Below are 18,342 nucleotides of genomic sequence, written 5' to 3' on the forward strand. Positions count from 1 at the left end.
CCAAGAAGCGAGCACAGGGGTCATGGGCAAGTCTCTGTGGCCCCTATGAAGCCAGGGTCGGGAGTTCACCTCCCACTGTGGCCAGTGAGCTGGGCTGTGTATCGTGGCCACAGTAACCATCTTTGGCGCCAGCCAGTCACCCACCGTATGTCTGCTGTGAGTCAGAGAGGCAAGAGATGTGGGTGATGGGCAGGCAGAGCTGCTCCTCCACATCACGGGCAGTGAGCAAAAGTGCCTCCGGTGTGCAGGGATGGCAGTCCAGAGTGAACTGGTTCTGAGACAGCTTCCAGACCCTGGGTACATGGAGAGATACTTGGCATTGGCTTTTTAGGGACAGAGGTTTGGCACTAATGACTTATGTGGTGACCTTGGGGAGAGCACAGGTTCTCAGACTCTGAGTTTCCATCACCAAGGATAAAGGTAGGTAGATCAATCTTGCAACGTTAACGCACTATATGAGCACAAGAAAATGTTTGCTACCTTCCTAAGAGAAGTACAGGCCTTCAATATATAGTATTCTTCACCATTCTTTTTTAGAAAGAAAATTGTTTGCCCCAGAAGTAGCTTTCACTGAGAATACCAGATTCTTTTATAGATTTTATGTCATTATGTAGTTTTTATATTCTTATCCAACTATCCAGGCTCATAGTCACATCAAGCTCAAGTAGTCCCCCTTGGTTTATTATAAAATTAGCAGGCCCCACCCTGTGCCATTTTCCCCTTTTAGAAGACCAACACTTCTCACTCTTTCAGATGGTGGTACAAATGTAAGAGTCACATCCAGGTTTCTAAATAGCACGCTTATAATGAAGCTTCTGGGTTTTTCGGCTCTGCCGCGCAGCTCGTGGAATCTTAGTTGCCCTGACCAAGGATTGAACCCAGGCCCTCAGCAGTGAGACCCCAGTGTCCTAACCACTGGACCACCAGGGAGCTCCCATAATGCTACTTCTCGAATTTCTGTTTTTGCTTTAGGCTGTACCTGTTGACTCTACTGGGCTTCCCAGGTTGCACAGTGGTAAAAAAAACAGTTGCCTGCCAATGCAAGAGACGCAGGAGACACGGGTTCAATCCATGGGACCCGTGGAATAGGAAGATCCCTTGGAATAGGAAATGGAAACTCACTCCAGTATTCTTGCCTAGAAAATTCCATAGACAGAGGAGCGTGGCGGGTCCATTGGGTCACAAAGAGCCAGACACAACTGGGCATGCCTGCAAATTGACTCTACTACTGAGGAGGAGTTAGTTCTGTCCCCTTCCTCTGCCCCCTCCATGCAAACGCATTCTTCTCATTCTTCTTTTTGTATTGTTACAATTTATTTTATTTTTGGCTGTGCTGGGTCTTTATTGTTGCACACGGGCTTTCTCTAGTTGCAGCGAGCTGGGGACTACCCTCTAGCTGCTGTGTGCAGACTTCTCATTGCCTTGGCTTCTCTTGTTGTGGAGTCTGGGCTCTAGGGTGTGGGCTCAGTAGTTATGGCGCATGGTATTAGTTGCCCCGTGGCATGTGAGATCTTCCTGGATTAGGGATTGAATTCATGTCCCCCGCATTGGCAGGCGGACTCTCAACCACTGGACCACCAGGGAAGTCTGGCCCCGTTCTCTTGATAGCTATGTGGTACTGATAGAGCGACGGTCAGTGTTTCTGTTCCTTATAACCATGGGAACCACATTCCATTTATAGACTGTGGGTAGTTTTCCTTTCATATCTGACTTAACAATTGCCTTTTTTATTTGCTTAGTTTTATTATTGCTAATACAAACCAAAACTAATCCTTAATCATCTTGAACTCCTCTCAGAGTGGTCAGATTTCAGCAGACGTTCTTTGTGCGTGTGTGTGAAGATTCTCCTGAAGCGCCCTGATGTTCCCCAATCTGAAAGGAGCCACAGTCGTGGACCTGCAACTCTCTCCTCTTCTCTTATTGATTCTCCTGTTCACTATGTCCTGCGTCTTCTTCTTCTCTTTTTTTTATAATCCTCCTCCTCCCTCCTCCCCCTACTCCTCTTTCTTCTCCTTCTTCCACATCATCCAGCCACTGTCTGAGGAAGTGTGATGGCAAGTAAATATCTATGCGTGTCCGAAAATGCCTGTCTTGTCTCCTCACACTTGATGGATAGCTTGGCTAGGTCCCATCTCTCCTTTATAACCAAAGCTTTGAAAAGGTGAATGGTAAAATTATTTCCCTAATTAGGGTCGAGAGGCAACCTAAACATTAAATCATTTCCCTCCTGTTTCCTGAGTTCATCACAACTTTGCAAGTGGGTCCATTTGAGTTTGAAGTTTCTCAGAAGCATTCATGTCAGCAAACAGTAGCACTAGTGAGTTCTCCTGGTGAAGGCAAGAGAAGTGACAGTGCTTACTGGACCAGCCTTGATGGGAACCAGGTTCAGTAATGGGGAGAAGAAAGACTCTTTTCTTTTTTTTGTTCTTCCCTGCTAATGATATAAGACGGCCTCACCTGATTTGACAGGTGATGTAGCTGACTGGAGGAAATGTCATCTGCACAAAACAGAGAAGCCTCTATGCAGGTAATTCTCTGTCTGGAAAGCATAGGTGATTATAGAAATTAACAAATCAGAAGCTTGGACACATGGACCAGAGCTTGGCAGGCTCATCTATTTACTTAAGCAATCTTTTCATTTGTCAGGACTGTCAGTTGCTGTATCTCTCTGAGGCCCTTTTGATTCCAATATCCCCAGCTCCGTGGTTGAACCAAGATTCTGTGTAACTCTTGGAGTTAGCCAGCTGGGGCAGCGAAGACGGGTGTTGAAAACAAGAGGGCTGTGCCGTGACTCTGGTATTGTCATACTACAGGCTCTTAACAGGACTTGAAATGCAGGCTTCCTTTTGTCCCTTTCTGACTCTTTTATAGAAGTTTCATGTCTGTTGGTCAACTCCAAGTCCATGTGGGCTAAGAGGAGAAATCAAACCATGGAGACTCATGGAAAATTTTAAGTTTCCTTTGTTTTTTATTTTTTGTTCTGCATATGCCTAGAGTTAGCTTTAATAATCTGTCGGCCTTACGGGATTTTCCTGTTTGCTTTCATATCAAATGTGGCTTTTATTCCTTGTCTTCTCTTTATTTCCTGTAGATGGATTACAGTGTTCCATTCTGTTCTCTGGAACAGGAATTCCTTGCCTCCTTTTTGATCCCTTTGTGCCTTTAGTGTTCTTTCCAGGCCACGAGGATGCTTTCTCTTCAGAGAGAAAAAACCAATTTCCTCTGAGCTGAAGAGTGGCCCAGGTTTTTTATTTTGCCTCCAATACTGTGTGATACTTTCTTAATAAAGGAGCATTTTTGAGGTCTACATACCCTGCCCGAAACAACTACTTGTTCAATTTCAGTGCCAAACAGTCTGGTCTCTTTTGCCTTAATGGTCATTATAGAATGAAGAAGTGTGTTTTCTTTTTTTTTAATTTTATTTATTTGTGTATTTTTGTCTGTGCTGAATCTTCATTGCTGTTCAGGCTTTCCTCTAATTGTGGCGAGCAGGGTCTACCCTTCTTTGCAGCGTGCAGGCTTCTCATTGTGGTGGCTTCTCTTGTTGCGGAGCACAGGCTCTAGGGCACACGGGCTTCAGCACTTGCAGCTCCCAGGCTCTAGAGCATGGGCCCGGTATTTGTGGGGCAGACTTAGTTGTTCCGTGGCATGTAGGATCTTCCCCACCCAGGGATCGAACCTGTGTCTCCTGCACTGGCAGGTGGATTCTTTTCCCCTGAGCCACCAGGGAAGCCCCACACGTGTGTTTTCTGATTGGCCACTTTTGTCCCTCTCTGTGTCCTCAGGCATCCAGATGTACCTCTGCAACAGAGAGCACTACGGCTACCTGCCCATCCCCCTGAAGCCCCATCAGACCCTGGAGGAGGACGTCGAGAACCTCATCCATGTGCAGATAGAAGCAATGAGTGAGTGACCCAGGGGCTGGTGGTAGCAGCTGGTGTTCTGTTGCCCCCATGTCCATATCAGCCGCTCCTCTGCTCTCCCAGGATTAGACTCTCATAGTCTGCCTTGGCTGAAACATAGCTGTTCATTTGTCCATTCATTTCAAACTTCTCCTTATGTGAAATACAAATATGGAAGTGTGTCTTTGCCCCCAGGGAGCTTTGCCCCCGGGAGCTTCCCATCCAGGTGGAGAGCTGGGTACACCGTAAATCCATTTCATACCATGTTATGATGGCTATAATGGTGTTTTGTGGTATGGATTTAAACTCTGATTTTGCTGCTTTCTAAGTATATGAGTTTAGGCAAGTAATCTAACCTCCTTAGTTGTGAAATGAAGATAAAACATCTAGGGTTTGGGGGCCAGTTCCCCATGATATATATAAAAAGTATACTAACAAAAACAGTAATTACAACTTCAACTTAATAATAGCTTATGATGTAGCAGATATCATGCTAAACATTTTTTGTACTTTGTCTCATTAATCCTTATAATATCCTTATAATATGAAAGGGGTTTTATTATCCTCCTATTAAAGATGAAGAAATTGAGGTGTAGAGCATGTAAGTTTCTTACTCTAGATCATTCTGCTAAATAAATGACAGATAGGGATTTGAACCAATATTGTTATCTCCAAAACTCAGGTTCTTAAACACTGTATCATATTGCCTCTGGGTCTGGCATGATGTCAGAACTGGTAAATACTTGATAATCAGGGGCTACACTAATTATTATGTAAAATGTGCAGTGGTGTTTAAAAGAGAAAGTAACAAATATACTCTGCCTGGGGGAGAATCTTGGAAATGGCTATGCAGAGGAGGGAACATTTGCATTGAATCTTCACTCAGTAGCTGGGAAACTGTTATTCATCACTAGCATGTAGGAGGTGGGTACGTGGGCAGTGGGTGTGACTGGGGAGGCACAGTGGAAAGCAGGGCTGAAAGGTGAGCAGGAGCTCAGTTAGAAAGACTTCTAATGTATAAGAAGGTGTCTGGACTTTTCCTGAAGGGAATGGAGCTTTTGAAGAGATTTTAGCAGTGAAATGTCAGGTTAAAATCTGGGTTTAGAAAGGTCACTCTCTTGGTAAGAGACGTATAGCTGCAGCCTAGGGCACTGGATGCTGGCTTCGGGTCAGAGTGAAGAGACCATTTTGGATATTACATGGTAAACTAGGCAGAAGGTGGTGAGGATCTGAGCTAGGGCAGGAGCAGTGGGAGTGAAGATGAACCTTATGACATAGACTTGAAAGGACTTAGCCAAAGGTTTGTGGATAAGGAGAAGAGGGACCAAGGGAAACTTCTGAGTTCTGACTTGAGTGTCTGGAATGACTGTAGGAATGTTAAACACATGTAGATTTAAGAAGACATTTACAAAGAAAAACCATGAGTTCATTTTAAAACCTTGAGTGGCCTGTGAATATCTGTTTCCTGTTCCTCACCCCCAGGCAATAAATTCATTGTTTCATGTTAGTCTCAAGACATAACCCATCCCTTGCTGCCTAGGAGGTACCCAGCAAATCTTTGTTGAATAAATGAATGAACTGCCCAGTGGATAGATGGAGAGATGAATCTGACACTTAAGTTCTATCAAGTCAAAAGATGTTAAGTTGGGATTCATCAACCAGATAATGTGATATAGAATTTTAAGAAAACAGGAGCATGAGATATAGAAGGAAGTTCAAGTGAGATAAGGACTGAAAAAGAGTCCAGTGAGTTTTTTCAGCTAATTTCCGTAAAAAGAATGGTTTCAGAAAAGGCTGGCTCAGAATTTAAAGTGTTTGAGAAGTAATTAAAAATCAAGGACACAGAGAAGAACAGAAATGTTTCTTTTAAGAAACATAGTTAGGACCAGAAGGTAAGGATAATAATAATTATAAAGATTCATCAGAAGATCCCTTTAAATAGCAAGATATCCTACTGTATTAACACAGGACTGTGTTTGCAAAACATCAGTCAGCCCAGTATAGCAGAGTCATATTGGTGGTAATGAGCAAAACATGACCACAGACTATACTTGGGATGGGGATCAAAGCACCTCCACATTACAGCCTTTGCTGCTGATGCACATGATCATTTGCAAGCCATTTGGTCTTTCCTGGTCTCAATATCCCTGAGTTTGCAAAAAGAAAGAAGAGCTCACTACTATTTTCTTTAAGTACAGAGAATAATAGAGATAATGTGTGTATGTGACGGGGGAAACCAGTATTCGTAGGGGGAATGAGATTTGAATCATCAGTTGGTTCACTGGGATAGTATTTCTAGAACCAGCCCTTAGGAGTTTCTTTTGTGAATTTCTTTAATGCATAGTATGCCTGCCTCTTCCCTGTGTTCTAGACCCAGAGGCCAAGGGTAGTTTCTTATTGCCTTCTGTCTCAAACACCTAGCACAGTCCTTGATATATAATTGGTAACAGACAAATGTCTACTGAATGTATGACCAGACAATGAAACAATGAGCAAATGAATAAAACCTGTGTCACCAAGAACACTGAACCTGAAGCTAGACTCACAGACTTGAACTCAGGCTCTGTCATGCAGGCAGGGAGAATAACTTCTGAGTTTTAATTTCTTTGTCTGTGGAGTGAGGATAAGAACACAGACTTTGCAGGGTTGAGAGGAGCACATGAAAGAACAGACATCAACTCCATGAGACAGAGAATGTTCCTGTTGTTAGGACTCCTTTCAATGCTTGGTGATCAGCCCCATTGCATCACTATCAGTCTTGACTCCAAGTTAATGTCAGCTCAGAGAGGCTGGCCAGAGCCCTCTCTTCTTTTCCGCCACAGCAGGAGTCCCCAGCCTCCAGGATCTGATGCCCGATGATCTGAAGTAGAGCTGACATAGTAGTAATAGAAATAAAGTGCACAATGCTCTTGAACCATCCCTAAACCATCCCCTTGCTCTGGTCCCTGGAATCTGTCCTCCACCCTCTTTAGACCATGCAGAGCCTTGTGGCCACAGTAAGAGATTCAGATTTTATTCTAAGAGTAATAGGATTCCATGTGGATAGGAGAGGGAGAGTGACATGATGTGTTTTATGTATTTAGATAAATCATTCATGCTGTGGTGTGGATACTGGCATGTAAAGGGACCAGTACATCTCTCCTGGTGAGAAATGATGGTGGTTGGAATGCAAACTGTAGCCGGGAGGTGATGACAAGCAGGTGGATTTGGGATATATTTTGAGGGTAGAGCCAACAGGACTTACAGAGACCTGGATGCAGCCCATGAAGGAAAGAAAGGAATCGAAGATGACTCCAGGAGTTTGGCCTAATCGGAGAGGCTTTATGGGGAAAGACTTGGAAGGGAAGTTGTGGCCATGTAAGCTTAAGATATATATTAGACATCTGAATGGAGAGATTAGGAGACATTTGAATATGTGAGTCTAGACTTCAGGGAAGAGACTCCAGTTGGAAACAGACACTTGAGAGTCATCAGCATTAAAAAGATACTTGAAGCCCTGGAACAGTGTGAACTTGCTTGGCTGGAGAGCATAGAAAAAGAAGAGGACAGGGTGGAGGATAGATCCCTGGAGGAGACAAACAGCCAGAAAGCTGGAAGAAGAAATTGAGAAGTGTTTCAAGAAGGAACCAGCTGCTGTTGAGAAGTCAAGTAAAAGGAGGATAGGGAACTGATCACTGGTTCTCTCAAGACAGAGATCTGTGATGATCTTGATAAGAACTACTTCAGGGCAATGATGAGAACAAAAGTCACTGGAGTGGGCTGAAGATAGAGCCATGGGGAGATGAGAAAGTGGACTCTTGTTGGCATAGGAGATGGAGAAATAGGGTAGTGTCTGTAAGAGAGTGAAAAATCAAGGGAGAGGCTGTTTTATTTAATTGTGTTTTGTCTTTTAAGTTTGTTTTTTTTTTTCAGATCAGATTTTAACGTGTTTGTATGCTAATGAGAAAAGTCCAAAACCGGGAGAATTTAATGATGTAGAAAAGAAGATATTTTAAGGCCCTTGAGAAAACAAGTTCTAGATAGAACAGGGATGCTGTAGCAGACGGGAAGCCAGGGTATGTAGGCAGAGATGCAGCTGGGTTTGTAGACTTGACGTAGAAGGGAAAGGTGGATCTAACTGGGCTTTAAACATTTTCTCCGTGACATATGTGATCCGGTCATCAGCTCAAGAGAGATGTTGAAAATTTCAGGAGAGAGGACAAGGCATAAAATAGACCTCTCAGAGAGTGGGAAAGTGAGTTTACTGTGGAAGCATAATTGCATCATTTGGCAGTATCGAACGCCAATTTGACATCTGTGGTTGTAATTTTGAAGTCACTTAGTCAACCCAATAGTGTGAATTTCTCTCTCAGTGTTCTTGGTGGGAAGAAGACAGTTGGGTTTAACCAGGATTGGAGTTTTACCAAGCAAGATCAGTGGAAGAGAATGAAAGGTCCTTCCAAGGGATGGTTAGAGCTGTAGACCATGAAATCCAGGTTGGGTACTAATGGGAGTGAGAACAAGAAGGGTGTGATGGATGCAAACAATGCAGCAGGTCAGCGGAAGAATGACTGTTGGTGCTGGATTATTTGTTGTTGGATCACCATGTGGGTGCTGTTTCTAAGAGTGGTGGTGGGTTGGTGAGACTGTGAGCTGGCGGCTGAGGGAGCATGAATAGGAGGTACAGAGCCCTGCAACAGGCTTCAGAGAAGCTGGGGTTTTGAAGAATGAAAGAGAAACAGGTTGGAGTGAGCTGGAGGACGTGAGGAAAATCAACTTTCACACCAACAGCTGAAAGGGAGGCAGTGACCTCAAAGGAAAGCCAAGTCTTGGTCTAAACAAAAAGGCAAAGAGACATTCAGAAAAAGTGAAGGGACTGAAGATATCAGGGAGTTTATGAATTTCAGACTGGAGTTTCTAGAGATCAGAGTAGAAGAGTTCGGATTGGGTGGAGATAGTGTATAAAACAACAGCTAACACTTCTAAAAGCACTGTGACCATCACTGTCATATATTTGCTCATTTAGTACAGTAGGAGTTGGATAGAAAATTGAGGGACGTATGACCGGAGGCTGGATCTTGTCAAGGTGGTAGTAGAAAATGGATTGTAAGGCATTAGGAGATGGGTTGTACAAATCAGCATGAGGCAACGGGCTGTCTTAGGTGCCTCTTCTCAGTAATGACATTTTGAGGCAACAGAATGTCATGTAAAGGTTATTAAAAATATTGGATCTGAAGTCAAAAGATCTAAAAACTGATTTCCAGCTCTGCCAGTCACTCACTATTTGAACTCGGGCAAGATTCTGTCTGGGAGTCCTGGTCTCAGTTTTTACATCTATAAAGACAAAGAGTACAAGTGTGGATGCTCAGTTGCTCAGTTGTGTCTGACCCTTTGCGACCCTGTGGACTGAAACCCACCAGGCTCCTCTGTCCATGGGATTCTCCAGGCAAGAATACTGGAGTAGGTTGCCATGCCCTCCTCCAGAGGATCTTTCCAACCCTGGGATCAAACCTGAGTCTCTTACATCTCCTGCATTGGCAGGCGGGTTCTTTACCACTAGCACCATTGGGAAGCCCCAAACAGCACACCCTGCCCCCCAATAAAAGTGAAGGTAAAATGACCTGGTGACTACGAAATCACTTGTGTGTGTTAGTTGCTTCAGTCATGTCCAACTCTTTGTGACCCCATGGACTGGAGCCCACCAGGCTTCCCTGTCCATGGAATTCTCCAGGCAAGAATACTGGAGTGGATTGCCACTCCCTTCCCCAGAAGATCTTCCCGACCCAGGGATTGAACCCTGGTCTCCTTCATTGCAGGCAGGTTCTTTGCCGTTTGAGCTACAGGGAAATCCTTAACAAATTGTAAAGCACCTAAATGCCAGGCCTGACTGTATGGTCAAGAACAGAGAAGTGCCTAAGGAAGAAGATTGTTTTGGCCACAGTGTGCATATTGAGTTGTAATGAGCAAGACAAAGAGCATACAAATGTTTAAAAGATGTTAAAACAGCCCAGATGTGTGAGTGAGGACCTGAGCTAGGGTGGTGGCTGCAGCCATGGAAGAAGTCCAGGAGAAACTATGAAGAAGTGTTAGGATTCAGTCCAAGCACAATCTTGCAAATTCTTTTCTGGACGTGATTGGGCCGGTACCCTGTTCTTTGGATGGAGTAAAAGAGCAACACATGGTGGCCACCGAGGAGCAAGGACTTACCTCACTGAGCTTCTGTGAACTCAGCCCAGTTGCCCAAGGACAACTTGAAGCCAGTGGCTACCAAGGTCTAGCTTTGGGGGCAGGGTAGAGTGGGAGTTAAGGGTTCATGTGCAGGAGTCAGACCTAGGTTCAAATACCAGCTCTATCAGCTCTGTGACCTTAGGCATATTATTTAAGCCTTTGTTTGCCTATCTGTAAAAATAGAGACCTAGCTTGTGGAACATGTTGTGAAGATTAAATAAATGTGAATACATATATCAAGAGTGTAGCCCAGAGTGCAGTGGGTAATAAGATCGCTATACCAATAGCTATTATTGTTATTCCTAAATCTTGAAACAATTCAGGCACCAATGAGGCACATCCCAACTGGTGGTAGTATACTGAGGACGTGTATAGGGAGGGATTCATGAGGGACTGAATTAACTATGGTTGATGGAGTCAGAAATGACCCAGAAGAGAAGCTGGGATGTCTGATGACAGCAAAGAGACATCCCTTCTCCCCACATAGTCACCATTTAGGTCTAATTAATGTCATCTCCTGTTTTTCCCTATGGCTTAACTCTACCTTCAGCTACAAAACCCAGGCCTGTGTCTCATATTTCTGCTCAATGGTGGCTTTCAGGACCAGCCACTTGTGGCTTTTGGGGGGATACTTGTCCTGTGCACACAATGACTACCCATGTTTGATGGAAGCAAAGTGGCTAAAAGCAGACTCTTCAGCTGGAACATTAAAGCCAGGCAACCCAAATGGAGACCAATAGAGACCAACAGGGAGACCAAAATATACCCTCCTCTCAAGTCTAAGGCCCAGGGAGGGAGGGCTAGACAGCTCCTCAAACAACATGAACGGGAAGGAGTTGGTATGTTAAGATTTTTTGCTCGTAAAACCTAACCCTGTACATGGTGACCCTGCAATCAACATTTGTTGATTTTAAAAGAAATTAATGGAGCTGGGTGGAGCAGGAAGAACCAAAATATTCTGGGCTGCTAATGGAAACAGAAACACACTCACTGTGTACTCATAGAAATGTGATGGTAAGGATCAGGTTTGAAATAATAAGATCAACTCTTGTGTTTGGCTTAGGAAATCTGTTTCACTAGTTTCTACAGTTTCACATGACTTGATCATAAGAGAAACTGGATGTTGTGGTTTCTCTTTAATATCTCAATAAAGGGTGAGTTAAACAAAAAATACTCTTTGGACAGTATCTCCATCAGGACAGCTGAAGTTATGCTGGGATATCTCATAGAGAATGCCAAAATCTCATTTCCATGTGTTGGCACCTCATTCTAGGCTGCTTCAAATTTTTGCCTTCTCCATATCAATATTGGCTACTAAGATCAGTGTGGTGGGGCTGAGTAGGGAGCATGGGAGGAGAGTTTGTAGATATGAATAGCAGCAGCTCACATGGCCATGACTAACCTCAACGTGAAAAAGCCTCTTTCATATACCTGAAATAGAGGGCAATGGATATTGATGGACAGTAGCAATGGCCATCAACAATAGTTCCTCAAACAACCCATTTACCCGCTCTCATATAGCATTTTCCTTGTATTACATCTTCAAGGAAAACCAAGTGAGTACTTTGACTTTGTGCATACCAAAAATCTTCAAGATCTTCTTGGGCTCTTTAATCAATATTATTTCTAACCTTTAAAACATATATATAAGTTTTTCTAAATAAAGCTTTTTTGAAGTATGCGATAAAGAAAACTTTTATCACTTGAGATGTGACACCCCTCGCATCTGGAAACTTCCTTGTAAGCCCTGTACCAAGTTCTGGGATGTGGCCTGAGCCTTGGAGGTGTGTGTTAGTCAGGGGCTTCCCTGGTGGCTCAGATGGTAAAGAATCCGTCTGCAATGTAGAAGATGTGAGTTCGATCCCTGGGTTGGGAATATCCCCTGGAGAAGGAAATGGCAACCCACTCTAATATTCTTGTCTGGAGAATTCCATAGACAGAGGAGCCTGTTCATGTTAAAATAAAGGGTCTTTTGAGTACCTATAGCTAAACCTGCCTGGATGGAAGAAGAAAAAAAAGTAGTCCCAGAGTTTTACAATTTTAAATGTATAGGAAAAAAAGCATTCTTTAGAAAAAGTTTAGCCTATTTCTGAGTTGTTTCATCATGGGCCACTATGAGTAGTAACAGGGAGTTATTGAGCATTTACTGTGTTGTTTTACTGTGGTTAGTTCTTTGCATGTAGGTCTCATTCAAATTTTATAACACTCCAAGATATGTACTTTTATTATCCTGATTTTACACGCAAAGAAAGAAACAAACTTAGAGAGGTCATCTATCTGCTCCAGACCTTCACAGACCAAAGTTTAGACCCAGATCATCTGACTTCAAGAGCCTTCACCCTCAATCATTACCCTGAATGTCCTTCCAAGTTTGGAATGGACACGTACGCACTGCTATATTTAAAATGGATAACCAACAAGGACCTACTGTAAGGCACATGGTACTCTGCTCAATGTTATATGGCAGCCTATATGGGAGGGGATTTTGGGGAAGAATGGATACATGTATATGTATGGCTGAGTTTCTTTGCTGTCCACCTGAAACTATCACAGCATTGTTAATTGGCTATACCCCAATAAAAATTTTAAAAACTACCCTCCAAATATTCTTAAAAACAGATCTTAAGGGAAATGGAGCAAATGCTGCAATCTGCATAAAAATAAGTGCTCTCAAAACCAGCACGGTGACCTTTGGGGTTCTTGTGTAGCCACTTAATTCTGGAAAACTACTGAGCAGTTATTCCCTACCCTGACTATGCAGATTGTGTTTCTAGAGGTCAGGCTGTGAATGGGGTGCTGTTCTCTGAAACTCTCACTAACAAAGCACTCTGCATGTTTCTTGTGTCTTCCAGTTGATGGTCCTCCAATGGAACCTTCCCAGTTTGTCTCAGTTGTCCCTAAATATCCAGACAAGATGGGATTTGACGAGGTAGGCAAGGTGTCTGTGTTTGTGTGCACCTGTATGTGTGCGCCTGTGTACATCATGCTTACATGTTTGTATCAGAACAACAAGCCTGGGCACATGTCTGAGAGTCAGCCAGATCAACTTGGCTGCTGAAAAGAAACCAATGTCTTGGAAAAGGTTCTCAGTTTTTATTCACTTATCTTAAAAAAGGAGCATCATGGTAAAAGTGAATTAATCATTGAGTCAGAAAGATGTTACTAATTAGGCACGAAAGTAATATTTTCTAAGAGCAGATATTGCCATGTTTTATCAAGATTCAAGGGTAAGGTAAAGAAGATATATGTTTTAGGTATTAGAGGACTTTAACTTTATTCTGAGTAAGTGGAAACCATTCTAGAACATTCTTTGCTTTGTTTTCTCTTTGCTGTTCTTCCATGGGAAAAATTGGAGGGCAGGGTTTAGAGGACAAAGGAAAAGAGAAAAAAGAAAGCTATTCTAAAATTTGTTTTTGTAGCAGGCAAGAACTTCATAATAATGCTCCAAGGGCTATATTTATTATTACATTTTAATTGTATAACGATTGAGCAGAAATGTAATGAGATGCCTGTCTTAGTGATATGCTCAACAGAACCAGAACTGTGACTCCAAAATCACTGAATATTTCATGGGTTCCTCATGTCACATAACTGATCCATGTTCAGGAACCTGATGATCTACAGGCGGGGACAGTGCCTTTGGAATGCACAAACTATGATGGAACTTTTCCATGAATCTGTGATATGTTATAAGCCAAGCTTTGTGCCCTATGCTCATTGCCACTGATTCATTGAAAAAAAATGCCTTGTTTATCTCTCTGTACTATGTCATATGGGTCTCTAAAGTACAGCCATCTTAAATTCCTGCTGGAACTGGAAGTTGGGGGTTATTTTATAAAATTTATTTGTTGGCAGATTTCAGAAATGGAAAGGAGTATTTCATGAATATTAAGTGGAAAAGAGTTAGCAGCTATTATGCTATTTCTAAAGAGGGCAAGATGAGATTAGATGATTTTAAGTGTAATAGAGATGAATTAGTCTAAAGTAGAGAAGAATTAAAGTGTAGATAGTTTTATAAACAGTCAGGGCTTCAGAAAGGTTGGCCCACCCCAGATGCTGAACTGGCTTCCACATATTACTTACAGCTCTCCTTTTCTGCAGCTCTCACTAACTCTCAGGTCTCCAGGTAAAAGAACCCAAGGGTCTTTACGTATATTCATGTTTACCCTTTATAAACACATTCCAATGAGGATCAAATCAGAGCAAATACCATGGGACAAAAGCAGGATCTTCTCGCTCTGGTCTTCCATTTGGAAGGACTGGGTCACTTCTAGAAGCCTTCTGAAAAAGGCCAACTCTATGGAGACACAGACATGGGGACTCTTCTCTCCTGAGCCCTGGTAGTCATCTCTGTTTAGAACAGAGATAGGATAGCAGAAAAAGGGATTTCAGGGCTTTTTCAACCTTCCCTGTACTCTGTGACCTTGTTGGGGTGTCTGGGCTGCGTTTGGCTGGGTGGCTTTTGTCTGTTTACTGTTCACTAAGTATGAGCAAGCCGTCTGTGTTTGCCCTTCATGGCTGCAGTTTTTATTGCACTTGTCCTGGCAGGACCCCGGATGGGATTATTATTTACCGAAGTCTTCCCAGACTAGAGGTCTTGGGTCTGAGGGGACGTTTTGTTGTATTTCTGTTAGTTTTTCGTTTTGTTTTGCTCTCCTGGCGTGACCTCAGGTAGCTCCGTGTGTACACATGAGGAAATGCCCGTTCCTTCCCATAGCCTTAAAATCAGGAGATGGAACGTGTTCCCATCACAGTAGGATTCTAAACAGGAAGAAAATGACATGTAAATGAACACAACTCGTTAAGTTATAAAATCCCAAGTAACAGGGCAAATAGAGTTACCGCAGAAATTGTTTTTTAAAAAAGAATTGCCCACTTAGGTAAACAGTGGAGGTAATAAAATCATGGTATATACCTAATCCACTTCATTCTGATTCAGATGATTTTTTTCAAAGAAGATATCTTGCTTCCCCATCCATTCTTTTCCTAGAGCTGTATAAGTGGATGGAAGTGAGAATATTTTATAAGAAAGAGTTGAAATTTTACTTAATTCAGCTTTTGATCTGGTAAAACATATACCATCTTGATACTACATCCAGAATGATTGTGTGAACCATGGCTTAACCCTCAGTAAAGTCAAAACTCCAGCCTGCTTAGAAGACATGATTTCTTCTTTATTCTAGACATAATGCAAACTTTATCATAAATCATATATTATAGACAATTTAATCTGTATTGGCCTTGAAAGATGAGATGGCTCAACTTCCTCTTTTTACAAACAAGGGAACTGGACCCTGTAACATTAATGTCTTCCTCAAAGTCATCTAGATGGGTGGTTAGGATGAAGCCAGTGTTGTCCAGCTTATTCCTGCAGGCTTCTCCTTTCTCATGCTATTCAGTATTTCTTGCTGACAACTGAAGTCTCCCTCTCTTGAGGACTAGTTTAACGTACAAAGTGAGTTTATTACTGCTTGTAGAAAAGGACCTTATTAAGCCCTTCGTTACCTGTAACAACTTTCATGAGGCTTTGGGTTCTTCTGTGGCTCCTTAAATCTGGGAATAATCAGACCAGCCTCCTTATCTGTGTAACTCTCAGTAGCAGCCTCATGATAGGTGTGTGTTTAGTGCAGTCATCAGGAATTTCGGGGCTACGGTGAGGAGCTGCAGGAAGACCCAGCCTTCATGGGGGACAGTCTGAATGCACATTTTGGGGACTTCATGGACCAGTACATGTCTTCTCTATAAGACTTCCCTCATATCCATGTAATGTGGAAATTATGACTTTCCCTAAAGGGCTACCCCCAAGAGCAGAGTCCTTTTTCTTTACTTGTTTCAGAAAAAGTCTAAGAGAGTTGAAGAGATCTGGTAAAGAAGCTATGAAAATTAAGACCTTAATAATTAAATTTGGAACTCTTGGTAATAAAAGGAATTTGTTAAGACTAGATTTTTCTTACTCTTGGAATGACTTTAAATTTTTCTACAGAGGATATGAATTACAAGAATAGCTAATATTTTGTACCCTGGTGATAGGACCAGTATTACTTCCATTTTACAGATGAGGAAACTGAGGTATAGGAATTGGACCAACACAAACACTTAGCAGACTTAGGTCTTGATAAATCTAGCCACTTGCCAAACTTCTTCCTTCCCCTTGGTCTCATATGTTTTGGGTTTAATTCACCTTTGGCCTCCTGAAGAATAGCTTTTTGACCTGATATGAAATACAAATAAATCTTCACCATTTCCCCTAACTTTTCTACTCCTTATTCTAACTAAAGCTTTGTTCCTTATACTTCCTTTGCTTTTCAACAGCCTAAAATAAAAACTGAGTAATCTGTATTTCTTTTCCTTTTTTCTTCTTGTATTAGATTTTCATGATAAACCTCAAGCGCAGAAAGGACAGGCGAGACCGGATGTTACGCACCCTGTATGAACAGGAGATTGAGGTCAAGATTGTGGAAGCTGTGGATGGAAAGTGAGTTGAGTTTTCTCCTCAAACTCTTGCAGCTGTGGCTGGAATGGAGATGCACCCTCTCCAACTGAGGTTTAGTCCCAGTGGGCGGAATCTGCAGTCATTGCGAGATAGACATGTTTTCACAGTGCAGCCTATTTTGGGAAAACTTGATGACTCATAGCAGCTTATATATGTTAATTTCACTGAGTAGAGCAGAAATCCACTCATCATCCTGTGCTCTCTGGTCTTCACTATGCTGAAGGCTTGCCCTGGGCATGATTTTCCACTGTCTCTGGGGGTTCTTGCAATGGTCATGGTGGTTTCCAGCCCTGTAGTGGAGAAGGCAATGGCACCCCACTCCAGTACTCTTGCCTGGAAGATCCCATGGATGGAGGAGCCTGGTGGGCTGCAGTCCGTGGGGTCGCTACAAGTCAGACACGACTGAGCGACTTCACTTTCACTTTTCACTTTAATGCATTGGAGAAGGAAATGGCAACCCACTCTGGTGTTCTTGCCTGGAGAATCCCAGGGACGGGGGAGCCTGGTGGGCTGCCATCTATGGGGTCACACAGAGTCGGACACGACTGAAGCGACTTAGCAGCAGCAGCAGTGCCTTGGAAGGAATGCGTTCAGAGTTGCATTCAGAGCCTGATTTAGAGCAAAGCATCTTACCTTGTGTGACTTGACCTGAAGAAAATAAGTGGAAAAAATGCATAACAGTCTGTGTGTCCTATTGCACGAGGTGCTTGCCACAGTCTGCCTGGGCTGATCACTTTTTCCAGGAACATGGCAGGAAACTTACATACAGTACCTGGTTGGATTCCTTCAAGAGTTTTTGTTATTGATGTTGTTATTTTGTTTTGCTTTGCTTTGCCCTTTGACATTCTATTATTTCAAGGAGTATGTTAGTCACTCAGTCGTGTCTTACTCTCTGTGACCCCATGGACTGTAGCCCACCAGGCTCCTCTGTCCATGGAATTCTCCAGGCAAGAATCCTGGAGTGGGTAGCCATTCCGTTTTCCAGGTTATCTTCCATACCCAGAGAGTGAACCCTGCTCTCCCAAAATGCAGGCAAATTCTTTACCATCTGAACCACCTGGAATATTTGCAAAACTCCTATTCCATGTTATATGTGAATTTGGAATGTGAATGACTCTAAGGAGTATGGCTAGAAGCTCTTGGGGAAGTTTTTATGACTCTTTTAGAGAATCTCATCAGTGTTTCTCAAAGTGTGGCCTAGACACCCATGTCACAGTCCCCAGGGGATGGTTAAGAGGGCAGCTTCCTAAGTCCCAAAGCTGTTGAATGATGATCTGTAGGACTGGGCTGGGAATCGGCACTTAAGAAAACTCAAAGTGATTCTTGCGTAAGGTTGCCACGTAGAATAGAGGACACCTAGTTAAATTTGTTCCAAACATTGCATGAGTCTTATACTAAAAAATTACTATTTATTGAAAATATAAATTTGACTGGATATTTTTGTGTTTTACTTGCTAAATCTGGCAACCCTATTCTTGTACGCACTAGAGTTTGGGAACCACAGTCTCAAATACCTCTAGTAACCCCAATCTCCTTCATAGACCACATGGACCAAGGAAAACTAGTTGAGCTGTGAGAGTTCTTTATACACTCTGCATACAAGTCTCTTATCAGATGTATAATTTGCAAATATTTTTTCCCATTTTATGAGCTGTCTTTTCACTTTCATAATGGTGTCCATTGAAACACAGAAGTTAATTTGATGACGTCTAGTTTATATTTTTGTTGTTGATTGTGCTT

The 18,342-nt window shown here is 42.6% G+C and overlaps 1 protein-coding gene across 4 annotated transcripts in view; it reads left to right on the plus strand.

Moving 5' to 3' along the window:
- Positions 1 to 18,342, plus strand: part of COLGALT2 (collagen beta(1-O)galactosyltransferase 2) — a 113,994-nt gene that overhangs the window by 82,167 nt on the left and 13,485 nt on the right. For all 4 annotated transcript variants that reach the window (XR_014054420.1, XM_081492416.1, XM_081492417.1 and 1 more), the window contains 3 exons: positions 3,786 to 3,905; positions 12,962 to 13,038; positions 16,478 to 16,584. Coding sequence is in view for 3 of the 4 variants with exons in the window: in XM_081492416.1 (XP_081348542.1) it covers positions 3,786 to 3,905; positions 12,962 to 13,038; positions 16,478 to 16,584 (304 nt within the window). In the remaining variant the exon portion in view is untranslated. The remainder of the gene's footprint in view (positions 1 to 3,785; positions 3,906 to 12,961; positions 13,039 to 16,477; positions 16,585 to 18,342) is intronic.

Source organism: Giraffa tippelskirchi, chromosome 5, assembly GCF_054371585.1.
Source record: "Giraffa tippelskirchi isolate mGirTip1 chromosome 5, T2T-mGirTip1v1.2.pri, whole genome shotgun sequence".
Classification (NCBI taxonomy): Eukaryota; Metazoa; Chordata; class Mammalia; order Artiodactyla; family Giraffidae; genus Giraffa; species Giraffa tippelskirchi.